This window comes from Amblyomma mixtum, chromosome 1, assembly GCF_055824585.1.
Source record: "Amblyomma mixtum isolate Tamu chromosome 1, ASM5582458v1, whole genome shotgun sequence".
NCBI lineage: Eukaryota > Metazoa > Arthropoda > Arachnida > Ixodida > Ixodidae > Amblyomma > Amblyomma mixtum.
The window spans coordinates 253,120,802-253,134,129 of NC_143012.1; the positions used below are offsets into that span (position 1 = coordinate 253,120,802).

Consider the following 13,328-nt stretch of genomic DNA (forward strand, 5'->3'; position numbering starts at 1 on the left):
TCGCGAAGCGGCAGCCACTGGGAGCTTGATCGAAAGGCCCCACAATATCAATGGCAACCTTATCCCAAGGTTTTTCTGGGAAGGCGACAGGTTGCAGAGGAGCTGCCACCGGACGAGCCGATTTGTCACAGGACTGGCAGACAACGCATGTCCGTACCATTTCTTCGACGTGCTCGTCCATTCGCGGCCACCAGTAGAGCTCTCGCAGTCGACTTTTCGTGCGGCTTATTCCGGGGTGTGACTCGTGCGCGATGTCCCTGAGGCGTCGTCGCAAACTTTCGGGAACGACGAGCCTGTCACCTCGGTACAAGACGCCCTGCACGACGGACAGCTCCGATCGCAGGAGATAGTATGGCCTGAGGTTCTCCGGTAGGGATTTCTTGTCCGGCCATGTCGCAGATGTAAACTGAATGGCTTGAGCAACTGCCGCGTCGCTGATGGTTGCCTCTTGTAGCTCTTGTAGAGTCACGGCTGGCGATAGCAGGCAGACGAAATCGTCGTCACTGGAGTCGAACTCACTGGGCTCACTGCATGATGAGGTCGGTAAGGGAAGGCGAGACAGAGCGTCCGCAACAGAGTTGTCGTTGCCTTTGCGGTACTCTACAGTGTAGTTGTAGCACAACAGGCTAGCCGACCAACGTGAAATTCGCAACGGCCGATGACCCGTTCCTTTCGTCGACAGCAAAGTGACAAGTGCACTGTGGTCGGTGCGTAGAACAAAAGGCCGGCCCCACAAATACACGTGCCACCGTTCGCACGCCCAAACGCAAGCTAGGGCCTCACGTTCGCCAACAGAGTACTTTCTTTCTTGGGGTGTCAAGGTACGGGAGGCAAACGCAACAGTTTGCAGGGAATGGCCGTTGTCTTGCTGAAGCACTGCCCCAAGGCCATATCCGGAAGCGTCAGTCGTTACGACCACGGGAAGGGCAGGATCAAAGAAATGCAGCACGTCACATGACGTCAACATGGACTTCAGTAGTTTGAAGCTTGAATCCGCAGCAGCGGTCCAAGTGAAGGCTGAGTCGCTTCCACGAAGTAGGGCGCGCATAGGCTCAACGACGTCGGAGTAATGCGGGATGAACTTGGAGTAGAAACCCGCAAGTCCAAGGAGGGAGCGAAGCTCACCGATGTTAGATGGAGTCGGAGCCTTCGTAATCGCCTCGATGGCAGAAGAAAGCGGAAACAGTCCTTCACCACTGACAACGTGCCCCAAGAAAGTGAGCTTCGGAACGTCGAAGACACATTTGTGGTTGAGCTTGAGTCCGGCTTGGGACAGGCGCTCGAGAACAGCACGAAGGTTGGTCAGGTGCTCCTGTCGGGTAGTGCCATGGACTATGATATCGTCGGTGTAGAAGAGGACACCTTTGCACCCTTTTAAAATTAAGTGCATCATCTGAAAAGCCGAAGGCGCCGAAGCAAGGCCGAAACACACTCGTTTGAAGCGGAAGAGGCCATCATGGGTAATGAATGTGGTCAATTCCCGACTCTCAGGGCTAAGTGGTACTTGATGGTAAGCCGAGGCAAGGTCCAACTTCGAAAAACGCTGTGACCCGGCCAAGCTATGTAGAAGTTCTTCCGTTTGAGGCAAAGGAAAACTGTCGACCACAATAGCCTTGTTCGGCTCACGCAAATCGACGCACATTCGGATGGAGCCATCCTTTTTCCGAGCAACGACTATCGGTGAAATCCACTTCGAAGCGTCGACCCGTTCAATGATGTCTTGAGCTTCAAGCTTCTGGAGTTCCTCGGACACTTGCTGTCGAATGGCAAACGGCAGCCGTCGGAGCTTGCAAGAAACAGGAGAAACGGAATCCTGCACTCTGACTTTGTGCACGTAGCCACGAGCAACTCCGAGTTCCTTGGAGAAGAGATGTTCGAAGTGTGGACGTAGCTCAGGAGGTAACAGAGGCGTATCAGGCGTCATGGAAAGACATTCCAACGATGCACCTTTTATCTTCATTTGTAGGGCTGCAATGGAATCCAGACCCAGCAGCGTTGTGCCTCCCGAGACAACGTACAACAGGATGCAGGCGGTACGGTCGTGAAACTTGGCTGAGGCAGCAAAACAGCCTTGGACTATAATCCGAGACTTAGAATAGTCCAATAGTTGAACTGCAGTTGGTTTAAGCGGGAAAATTGCAGCGAAGAATCGGTGGTATAGGTCTTCAGAAATAATTGACACAGATGAGCCGGTGTCAATCAGGAAGCGGATGGACTTGCCTTCAATCAGGACCGAGGCGAAAATTCCGTTTTTTTTACTTTCAACATTGAGAATAGATGCACTGCTGGAGCCATCCGGCATCGACGATGTGTCAGCAGTATCTGCAACTTGCTGAACTTGACGGTCGGACGACTTGCAAACAGAGTCTAAGTGGCCCATCTTGCCGCCCCGACGACACTTGCGGTTGCGGGCTCGGCATGCAGGGTTGTTCGCCAGGTGAGCTGTAGAACCGCAACGGTAGCACATGCGCTCTGGTAATACAGCAGCAGGTTGTGATGGTTGACTTTGGCACTTGCAGCAATGGGCCTGAGGTGGTGTTTGTCTCGATCCGCGCTCGCATCCCACACGATGTACTGGAGCGTCCTCCTCAGCCAATTCCCTGGCTTCACGGGAAGCTTGCTCGCACTGTCGAGCAAGGAGCACGGCGCGCGACAGAGTCAATGAGGAGCCTTCCATGAGTAGGCGCTCACGCAGATGGCAACTCGAGGTCTTCTCCACCAGCTGGTCCCTGATCATATCGTCCGCCATGGTCCCAAAGCCACAGTCGCCGACAAGGCTGCGAAGGACAGCGACGTACTCATCGGTTGTCTCTCCTGGAGCCTGAACTCGACGGCGAAAGCGATGTCGTGCGGCGATTACATTCACGGACGATTTGTAATGCGCCGACAGGATGGATATCGCCGCATCAAATTCGTCAAGGCGCGGCGCCTCGTCACCGGAGTGCGATGCAGCTGCTGTAGGCGCTGGAGTGGACGACGGCGGCGCCAAGGTATAAAAAATGCGCTGACCTTCCAGTCCGATGCAGTTCAGCAGGATGGCCTTCCGCCTGTCCGCGCTCAGAGTAGAGGCACCAGAGGCCAGCATATAATTCCGGAACGCCAGCTCCCACTGCTCCCATGGAAGGGCAGGACGACCAGGAGTCGGCAGGAACAGGCGGTGGTGGCTGAAGCCCAGAAAAACTCATGACGGATGGTGAGCAGTCCACGTCAAGGTCCTGAATCAAAACAGCATCCTCGTCGCCAAAATATGTTTTATCGTAAGTAATGATAATTAGAATGAAACAGTACACGTAGCATACGGTCGAGCCGATCTGTATTCTGCTACTTCGTCGTCTTCTCCACTCCCGTGCGCGCGAGTGCGTGCAGCGCACTTGCCACACTTCATCTTTATCACATTTCCGCCGCACTTAAAGAAACAAAATGTCTAGCGGATGTCATAGTCTTTGAACCATGCGGGCCGCTTCTTGTGTAGATGCTATAACACATTATACCGGGCGTGTCCTAATGTGTGGGATATCATAATCTACCCGCCGCTTAAATTTTTTTTTCTTGTGCACGGCAACAACATTCAGTAAGAGCGATATAATACAAGGAATAAATTTTTTGCCGAAGCGACTAAAAGCTACGCCCACGCCTTTTTTTATCTGCGAAGCGCTATTTTTTTTGCTTATCAATTGGTTCTATATCAGCGTATATTTTGTTTTGTAGCGAAACTTTGCATTCTTCACTTTTGTTTCAGAATCTCGCATCTTGGGTACACCTAACCGCTCTTGTAGACTTCGCCATTTCTATGAAGGAGGCTCTTGAAGATGTCAATAAACATTCCTTCAACAACTTCAAGCTTCGTGTTGGTAAGTGTGCCTTAATGTTGTTTGTTTTAAGACGTCAGATGCCTCTTACGGACGTGTGGTGTGCGTACTCAGACACCCTTAGGGCGCGGTAGGAGGAAGGGCAAAAGGAGTAGCAGCTACGGTCTCAGAGGAGGTGCCCTCGACTTAGTGGAATACGCTCAGTCGGAATCAAGCTGCCAATTGAGAATTAGGTAACTGTTTTGTGTTCAGCTTTCGCCGATTGCAAGGCAGAGTGTGGGTTCGAATCAAAGGTTCAAAAAAGAAGACACAAGATTTATGCTGCCGCAAGCGATACAGAGAAGTTACAGATCCGTCATAAGAACACATGCAAAGCGTTCTGCTAAGCAGTTCAACACAGGCAATGAAATATATTACACAGGCTAATTACAAAACATCTTGAAACAGCGGTGTGCTAACACATAAGAGAGGCAAACAAAGAAACACAAACTGTTCACCGGGCACACTACAATAGGTTGAGGAGAGGAGGATCACGGAAGGGGCCGTCCAGTAGTGTGACGTGCAACACTGCAGGTCCGTAGCTGGCGTCACCGGTTTTCTCCCTTTGTCATGCGGCAGCCCTTTCTTCGAAGAAACCGATAGGTGCATCTGTTAGTTACTTCGCGTGCGCCAATACAGGCACGCACACTCCCAAAATATCGGCAGTAAAAACGCTCTCTCACCTAAACACCGGGGCGCGTGTCGCCATTGCTCAGGCAAGAATTTTCGAAACGTTTCGAGACGTTTCATTTCGAGACGTTTCCAGAAATTTCGAGACGTTTCATCTTCGGCCGGGCGCTACCGCTCCCTGGCGAAGTGGAGGAAGCATCACTTACCATGCGCATGGTTGCGCACTCTCAGCGGTAAACGCAGGATTTTTCTCCGAGCTTCTCTTACATTTCACGCCATCCGCAGGTGCGTTTCTGTTCACGTCGCGCTGTCTTATTCAATGTGCGTCGATTTTTTTGACATCAGGAAATTATGGCGTCACTCCTGCTGTTCCGATTTTACTGCGACTACTTAGTATTTACGGCGCAAGTATTAACGGCTGTTATGAAACATTACGCAGCCAAATTTACAACACTTGTTTGGGTTGTTAGCTAGAATTCATTTTTGGCTAGTGAGCTGAGACAAGAGCACATCATTCGGGCCTTGGCGAAGCTAGCTCCGAATGAGAAGGAGATACAAAGGAAGAGCCCAAATTTCAGTGCCAAAATGTACTTTGGGTACAGCAAAGCAGAGGTACAGCAAAGCCTGCCTTTCGCATGTGTATTTTATCTTGCATTTACAGTTAATGGCTCAAAGACAAAATTTCTGATGAACTAAGCGTGTTCTTCAATAAAACATTATGTGTTACATGTAGTTAAACCTAGTTTATTTTCTACAATGGCTAGTTTCACTTGCAGGCGTCGTACTAACAATGTTGGATGCCGTGGATATGCAGAGTTTCATTGTAGGCTAAGCGCAGTGATGCACGACGAAAAAGACATGCCAACTAAAACGTTAGTGAGCCCACATTTTCCTTCTCCAGAATTTTGCAGATGGTTCACTGTTATCTACATGCTCCTCATATTGATGTGTCATGGGAGAAAGCCGACTTTATTTCCAAAACTGAACTATACTCTCCACCTTACCGTATTGTGAGCTACTCGTGTTTTCACACTCCCTGCAGTTGCTGTAACTCACTCATAACTTAAAAACGTGCTTCCTTACACTAACTAAACAGCTGCCGAGAGCAGCACCACCGTTTACAGCGTGCTTGCTATGCACGACTGCGCATTTTAATTCTCTGAGAAGCCAATTTGTCGCTTGGGACTCGGGCACGGTGAAATGACATCCTGCTTGAGACTTTGTAAAAAGTAGTTCACACAACAATTAGCAGAACAATCAGGACCGTTTTGGTGAAATAATTTTGCATCTCAAAAATTTTGTGACACCCCAAGCTTGTGCCATTCGGAATTGTGGTAGCTCTATGTGCGATAGGCAATGCACCGAAAATCACCTACCATGTTAATGCTAGGACGGCAGTGCAATTTTCGCGCATAATTTTCTGGCAACATCAGTGGCTTTAATTTGACAGCCAGAAAAATTGGGGGCAATATGTCTAATTCTGGACTTAGCCGCCCATGAGTTTTGGAAACTCATATTTCTTAGCTTTCACAATATTTTCATGCCACTGTTCACAGCCGAACATATATGAGTGGTAGCAGAGTAGGCTTTTCCCATCGCATTTGGAAACAGTGGCCACCTATGCACCAGGACTGTGGCGTTGGTGTATATCGTGGCTTAAAATGTTATCATTTGGGCAAACAGCAATGCTTGAAGCGATATGAGCGGTGCGCTGATGATTTGCTCTTTGAAACAACTCCCGAAAGGGGGTGGTACATACCGTCATTTCTTCAACATGCCGCCGTTCCTTAAAGTACATCTTTCGTACAGAGTTCATAGGCCACAGCTTTCTTCTTAACCATGTACGAGGTAACTTACGGCAGCCCACAACTTGCGAATTTCTGGTGCGGGATGAAAACTATTGTCGAGTCCGGTCCGAGCAATCCGGGCACAAGCGGCGCCTAAATGCTAGCTGTGCGACTAAGGAGGAACCGGCGTGGCCAGGAGGCCTCCGTCCAAGGCTGCGTCTAAGGAACTCTTACTCGCCATCGGTGAACTGATTGGGCTGTAATGACGGCGATGACATGCCTGAGAAATGGACATAGAAGCTGGCTGCTTATACTCAGACTCAATCTGCTTGTGCCTTCAAGCCAACGATGCACCGTCGCTATTGTTAAATTTTGCCCAAAAGTGCTTTCCATTAAGAACTCACAAAAATAGAATAAGCAAAACGTACTTCAACGATAGAGCAGGCTACTAGCAAGTCTGGTGACCACTGTATTGATGCAGTTTATATGTTGTCATTAAATATTGATGTTTAGTGGTCCCATTCGGTGAGAACGCCAGGTGGTCGAAATTTCCGGAACCCTTTACTACGGCGTATCTCATAGCCTGAGTCACTTTGGGATGTTAAACCCCATAAACCAACCAGCCAGCCAACCTAAATGCCAAAGGGCCCAGCTTTTGTATTAAGGCGTTAACTGCATTATATTAAGCTCGGGAGGATAGATGACAGGACTGGAATGCTACTCGATAAATACGATTGTGCTTTTAGCTCTTCGGTATTGCACGCTGTGTCTGTGTAGAATTTACGTTGTCGATAGATTGCGGCTGCATGCGTTCTTGCACAGCGGGCGGTACTTTCTGGTTTCAATGGTTGTGCGGTATGTATGCAGGTATCAGCCACGGGCCGTTGGTGGGCGGGGTTATCGGGGCCCGCAAGCCCGTCTACGACATCTGGGGTAACACAGTGAACGAGGCGAGCCGCATGGACTCCACGGGCGCCATGGACCACATCCAGGTGCCACGCGCCACGGCACAGCTGCTAGAGGAACATGGCTACAGCGTCCAGTGCCGAGGGCTCGTACAAGTTAAAGGCAAGGGCACAATGGAGACGTACTTTGTGCTGGGCAAGAAAATTGCTCGCGCCCGCTCCATGAACCGCAACCCCAGCACGCGAAGTACGCTGGCTGCATTCGTCTACGGACTTGTGCAGGTGAGTGGCCCCCCGATAATCGCGAAATTTATAAGGCCTAATCGTAATGGAGAATAACATATCACTCAATTTTCGTGCGGTCAAAAAGACCTTGGTACGTTTCGGATAGCGCAAACAGGACAAGAGACAAAGAACGAGTAGACACACGCAGCGCTACTCGTTCTTGGTCCCTTGTCCTGTTTGCGCTATTGCTCCGAAGTATGAACCAACAAGCCCGAATTTCAACCTTGGTATAAAAGCACATTTTGTTAATTGAATGGGTGATTCTGGCTGGCTACATCAGCGAAATCTTTCTGGTTATCGATTGTAGGGATTCCAAAACAACAGACTACATTCATACCTGAAAACCTGCGGCGATTGCTTGTCATGTATACAATAATAAGGTAAATTCATCCTAAAAACACATAAAAATAAACAGCAGTAGGCCATGCCAGTAGACTTTAGCACCTCCATCCAAAACGTATCCAAGCTGTTAAATAATTGTTTTTGTGTTGCTGGCTGAGCTGCAAAGGTCATTATAAGTTTTTTATTCAGGTGATTAACATTGCCGGACATCAGAAATAGCCCTGTATTTCAAGGCTTTACTAGCTTGGGCGCGACTTCCACTGTCATTGATAAAAAATATAGCAGAGCACGCTATGCCAAGCTTCTGGTATCGTTGCCTACTGCTTCAAAGTGTGGGTAGTTGTTTTAGTTCAGAAGGCTGAAGAACAGAACAGTTAAGCAGCCCTAACTGTAATCCATTGCTCTTGCAGCTGCGAACATTATAAGTAACTACTCGCCGCCCGCGCCCTCTAGACCAAGAACATTTGTTGTCTTTCACAGAGTAGATAAGCATCGTCAAGGTTCAACTAGTTCCGCGGCAGGACAAAACACTTCCATTAAACTCCAATAGAGACAATCTACATTTAAGGGGAGACGCGTCTCTAGAATCCCCAATAGTGGCCGAAAAATTGGTTTTCTGATAATTGTTGTATCCAATGGTATGCCTCGTTTTTTATGTTTTACCGAAGTTTGATTCCTGAAATCAACCAGAAGGTGCGGCGGCTGAGTAGTGCGGGGAAACGTCAAATAAGCGTTTTTTTCGTCTACGGTTTTCTGTCTGGACACTTCCTTTGCGGAGCAGATTTTGTAGGGACTTTTTCTATCTATACTGACCACGTTTGTTTTTTTTTTTGCAGTCCTAACACTTTAGTGCAGGCCACGACTATCTTTTCTTTTCAAATTTCTCAATTTTAAATTCCTTTTATGAAATTTTTTTCTGAGTGTAGTTATCTCCACGGACACTGCGCCGCAAAAATTCCAAGCCTAATTTGATGCTTTGCGAAAAAATTCTAATAATATGTCAACCTGTGTCGCGACAACAGGAAAGCAATAAATTTTGAACAACCTTTCTGCAACATTTTATGAACTCTGAAACCGTTTCACTGGATTGAGAGGAAAAATGCATTTTAGAAAACAGTTTTTCTAAAAACACAACAGCGAACTTTTCTGATGGTTGTCATAAAGCTATTCCTAATACGTCAAAAGGTTTGACGTCAATAGATCAAGGAAAAAAATAATTTTGCACAAAGCCGCGCCTTCCCTTATCCCTCTTCCAGAGACACAAGACCTGTTTTCGTGAACTCGATAGAATCGAGTCGAGCTTGCTTGTCGGGTAAAAAAAAAAACAGTTGTCGGGTTCATGTAAACGATGTCGGGTCGAGTAAAATAAATGGCAGAGCGAGTCGAGTTAACTCGCCTACAGGAGGTAGGTTAACTCGCTTGACCCGCTTTTGTAAAAGCATCGAGTCGAACAGTCGGGTTAGCGGGAGGGGAGAGGATAAATGTGTACCTGTTTTTCGCTTGCGCCGTCCCGCCGCCGAGGCTGCGGTGCTGTGTCGCAGTCTCGGAGGCTGCCACTGCCCTTTCACGCTGCTCTGCTTGACACTTCCGTTGAACCGGTCTCGACTCTCTAAAATCAAATTCACGTAAACACGCAGTCGTCGAGTTGGACTGCACTTTCTCAACTCGATCCCCTGACTCGACCCGCCGCTGTCGGGTTCATGTAAACGAGGCTACAGAGTTCATTTTGTGCGTCATCTACACTCTACGCAGGCCCGGAAAAAGCAGGCCCTTGGTTCCAGCCTGAGCGTGCCCAGCCCCAGACAGAGGACATCTCCCAATGCGGGCTCCTTCATGCGCAAGCAGAAGCTGCACCGCATGCTGTCCGAAACGCCAAACTCTGACCGCAAGCGCAACAGGCTGAAGGAGCGAAGAATGACCGAGACGGCCGGCAGCAGCCAATCATTTCCCGACATGCGCAGCGCCGACCGCGACGAGCCGTTCACCTCACCGTGACGACGGGTGCGCGCAAACGCCAGTGAAGTGCGTGTGGCGCCGTGTTTCAGCACGTGTGTGCACGCGGGCGCCAGAGCAACCAGTTACTTGCGCGTGCTCGGAAGACTGCGGGTAGTCACTCCCTTGTTGGTTCTCACGGAAACTGTGGTGGTGATACTTTGAAGCCGGTACGATGCGCGTGAAGGGCCTGTTCCCGAAGTCTTCAGAACTGGAAGAAGGTAAAACGCACAATCTACCTGCATAAAGGCAAAGTGAGCTTGATCTATGCAATCTCCGTGGCATCTATAAATGCGCCTTTAAGACGAAACAAAGTTGCAGGAACCTCTCAGTTAATGGTCGCGCATAGAAACCCTGCTTTTGATCGTTAATTTCTGTAGAATACCATTAAATACTTAACAAAATTGTTCGGATGTAAAGCACGTTCCTATTACTACTGTCCATAGCGGCAGCGTTTTATGTATGCAATTTGGCGGAAAATTCCTTCAATGATATCGGATTTAATTAGCACACTCCGCGTTTATTTGTTCTCAAGTGCAGCTTTGAAATACAGCGCCACCAATGTTAACCGTTAGTGTATCTATTATGGTCTGCTTGCTACTATATAAATTAGGTTTTCCGCGGCAGGTTAAATTTCTTTCTACACAACGCTCCAAACGTTATACACGCTTGCTGGGAATAGTAATGAGATGGGAGTTATACTTATGTGGTCTCTGCTGGCGGGCTTTTACAAAGCTGAAAAAAAAAGAAAAAATTTGCCCTGGCTACGGTCCCTCCTCGAACCTAGCCGCTTCCTATCCGCAGCCTATTTGTCGGCATAGGCGTAGGCATAAAGCAAGAAATTTAATTTTCGACATAATAAATTCCTCGGCCTTTCCACGATGTCGAAATAGATATTCGCCACCCGATTTTCTATGGAGTGGATGCAAAGGCTACGCAGATGTTTCAGGCCAGTGTTCGTAGTTCCAGCCAATTACAGCTGCGTTGGTGATTCCTGCGGTTTCGCCACGAAGACATGCCTGTAAAAAACGTAGGCGAAAACAGCCTATGCACTGAAATTATTAGCAGACAGTACGTGTGCTGCTAGAGAAGATCAGCTTAAGTTGCTGCACTCGGCTGTTGATCCCGAGGATGGGACATCAAATCCTCGGCGGCTACGCTTCGGCAGAGGCCAAGCGCAAAAAACGCTCGTGTGGGGTGCGATCTCACCGAACGTTAAACAACACGAGGTGGGGGAAATAAGGTGGAGCCCCTTCTCTACGGCACCTCATTTTCTCTTCTTTATCTCACACTACACCCTTTATCCCTTCCTTACGGTGCTGGCGAGATCTATGCCGAGAAGTGAGGCACTTACTCTGCGTTCACTTTTTTTAAACAGGTCAGCTTTCCTACCTTTAAGCCTACCGAGTTTTACCGCTTTATCGCTAAGGGTCACGGTAGGACAGAGCAGCCAAAAACACAGTTTGCAGCTGGGAAGACCATAGACTTAACTCCTTTTTAGGTTTGGTTTGGTTTATGGGGTTTAACGTCCCAAAGCGACTCAGGGTATGAGGGACGCCGTAGTGAAAGGCTCCGGAAATTTCGACCACCTGGGGTTCTTTAACGTGCACTGATATCGCACAGCGCACGGCCCTCTAGAATTTCACCTCCATCAAAATTCAACCGCCGCGGCCGGAATCGAACCCTCGCCTTTCGTATCAGCAGCCGAGCACCGTAACCACTGAGCCATCGCGGCGGCGCTTAAGTCCTTTTCAGGTATTTTCTTTCCGGGCTAGGTTTAAATTTTCTTTCTTTGTCCTCCGCCGACGCAAGAAAGATGGTATCCATACCGAAATTTTTGTTTTTTTTTTCTTATCAATCTTTCGCTGTGAAAGGCACCATCTCATTTCACTTTGTCTCCGCATGCACATTCTCTCATCTATCGAATTCTTCATTTAAGGCGCAGGTCACATTTAGTGATTAAATTACCGCATGCAGCACACATGACAGACAGCCGCCTAACAACTGGTTACCGAAGACAGGATTTGTTTTTCCCTCACAATGCGTTCCGCCATTTCCACGCATGTGAGCTGTACATTCTTGCTCCCACTCGGGCGCCTGCCGTAGCAATTCAGGCATGGTGACGGGGCGCGCTCTAGGGACTTAATCGGAAACCGCGCTGCAAGGCGCGCTTTTTCGGCTTCTTCGAAACAACATAATCCGGTTGACAGAGCAGCTGTCATACGAAGTCGCATGTCTCGCTAGACTGCATTTTGGTTTTGTGGTCCTTTCAGGGAAGGCGTTTGTATCGTATCAATTAGATAAGAATGAAGGTTTTGCGGCATGCTGTCTGCAAGGGTAACGGAGTAGATTCCAAGGGAAGGCAAGCGTAGTAGGGGGCGGCAGAAAGTTAGATGGGTGGATGAGATAAAGAAGCTTGCGGGGATACGGTGGCCGCAACTGGCAAAGGACAGGGTTAATTGGAGGGACATAGGAGAGGCCTTTGCCCTGCAGGGGGCGCAGTCAGGCTGATGATGCTGATTATGATGAAGAAGATGTCTGCACAGACATCCTTTCAAATGAATTGCAGTCATGTAGCTATCACTTGCACACATTATATGAGCAGCGAATTCTTTGCCGTGTTCCTGAATCCATCGAGCAAGCGCTGCCGTTTGCCATGACTGCACGCAAAAGAGCGCAGCTACCTTGCTCACTTTTTGAGCCCGACGCCTCAAGCCTTCCGTTTCTATCCAAGACTATCCGAAATCAGTTTAAAGGAATTGGTGTCGAAAATATGTCACATTTCATTAATGACAGGAATGTAAGGTTTAGCACATTAATACAACAAATGCGCAAATCACTAGGGCAATACAATCCTGCTCACTTATACATTTCGTTCTTTTTCAGGAGCTTGCGTCACAGCCAAGTTTCTGAGCTGCCACCGAGTAATTGATTCTGCCAGCGCACCGAAGGAGACTGCAAAACAGACTCCGAACTGCAGTGGTGTCCTGCGTCTTGTACAGTGTCATAATTCATAATCACAGCGCGAAGCGTGGTGCTAATGGAAGCACGCTCCCTTCACAGGTGCCGTTTGTCGGATCACATCTTTTTCAGACGAGGAATGGTATCCACTGTTGCTATTTTAAAAGAATGTAATAAATATTAATTTCGGTAGTCATGACAATGGAGTTTCTGTGCCTCTTTGAGCAGCTGCGATCCTCACCTGCAGCTCTTATTTGTTGGCGGGTCTCTCAAGAAAAAGCTCGTGTTATCTGCGAACAACCTTCTGAAAGATAGTTCAGTGCATTGCAACCAGAACAAATTTTAATGCTCGTATTTTGCGATAATGTGCGCGAAACTTGAAGAAGCAATTCCGGCCTGAATGTAAGGTCTTGTAATTTTGCGAACGGTTAACAACAACGTTTGATCTATATGCTTTAACAGTTTCAACTAGTGATTTAATCACACGCTATTACTTCGTAACAAAAAATTCAAACTTTCTCTTTCCGGCGACTCCTTTGATGTCATGCGTTAATGAGGCTGACGCCGCCATCTGCAAA

General features: G+C 48.3%; 1 protein-coding gene across 7 annotated transcripts in view; it reads left to right on the forward strand.

The window, feature by feature from the left end:
* LOC149371484 (adenylate cyclase type 8-like) overlaps positions 1–12,952 on the forward strand; it is a 427,973-nt gene extending 415,021 nt beyond the window's left edge. For all 7 annotated transcript variants that reach the window (XM_089565713.1, XM_089565712.1, XM_089565714.1 and 4 more), the window contains exons 21-24: positions 3,740–3,851; positions 7,133–7,452; positions 9,550–10,010; positions 12,676–12,952. In XM_089565713.1, coding sequence (XP_089421839.1) covers positions 3,740–3,851; positions 7,133–7,452; positions 9,550–9,792 — 675 coding nt within the window. In that variant the 3' untranslated portion in view covers positions 9,793–10,010; positions 12,676–12,952. The remainder of the gene's footprint in view (positions 1–3,739; positions 3,852–7,132; positions 7,453–9,549; positions 10,011–12,675) is intronic.
* The last annotated feature ends 376 nt before the right edge of the window (positions 12,953–13,328 follow it).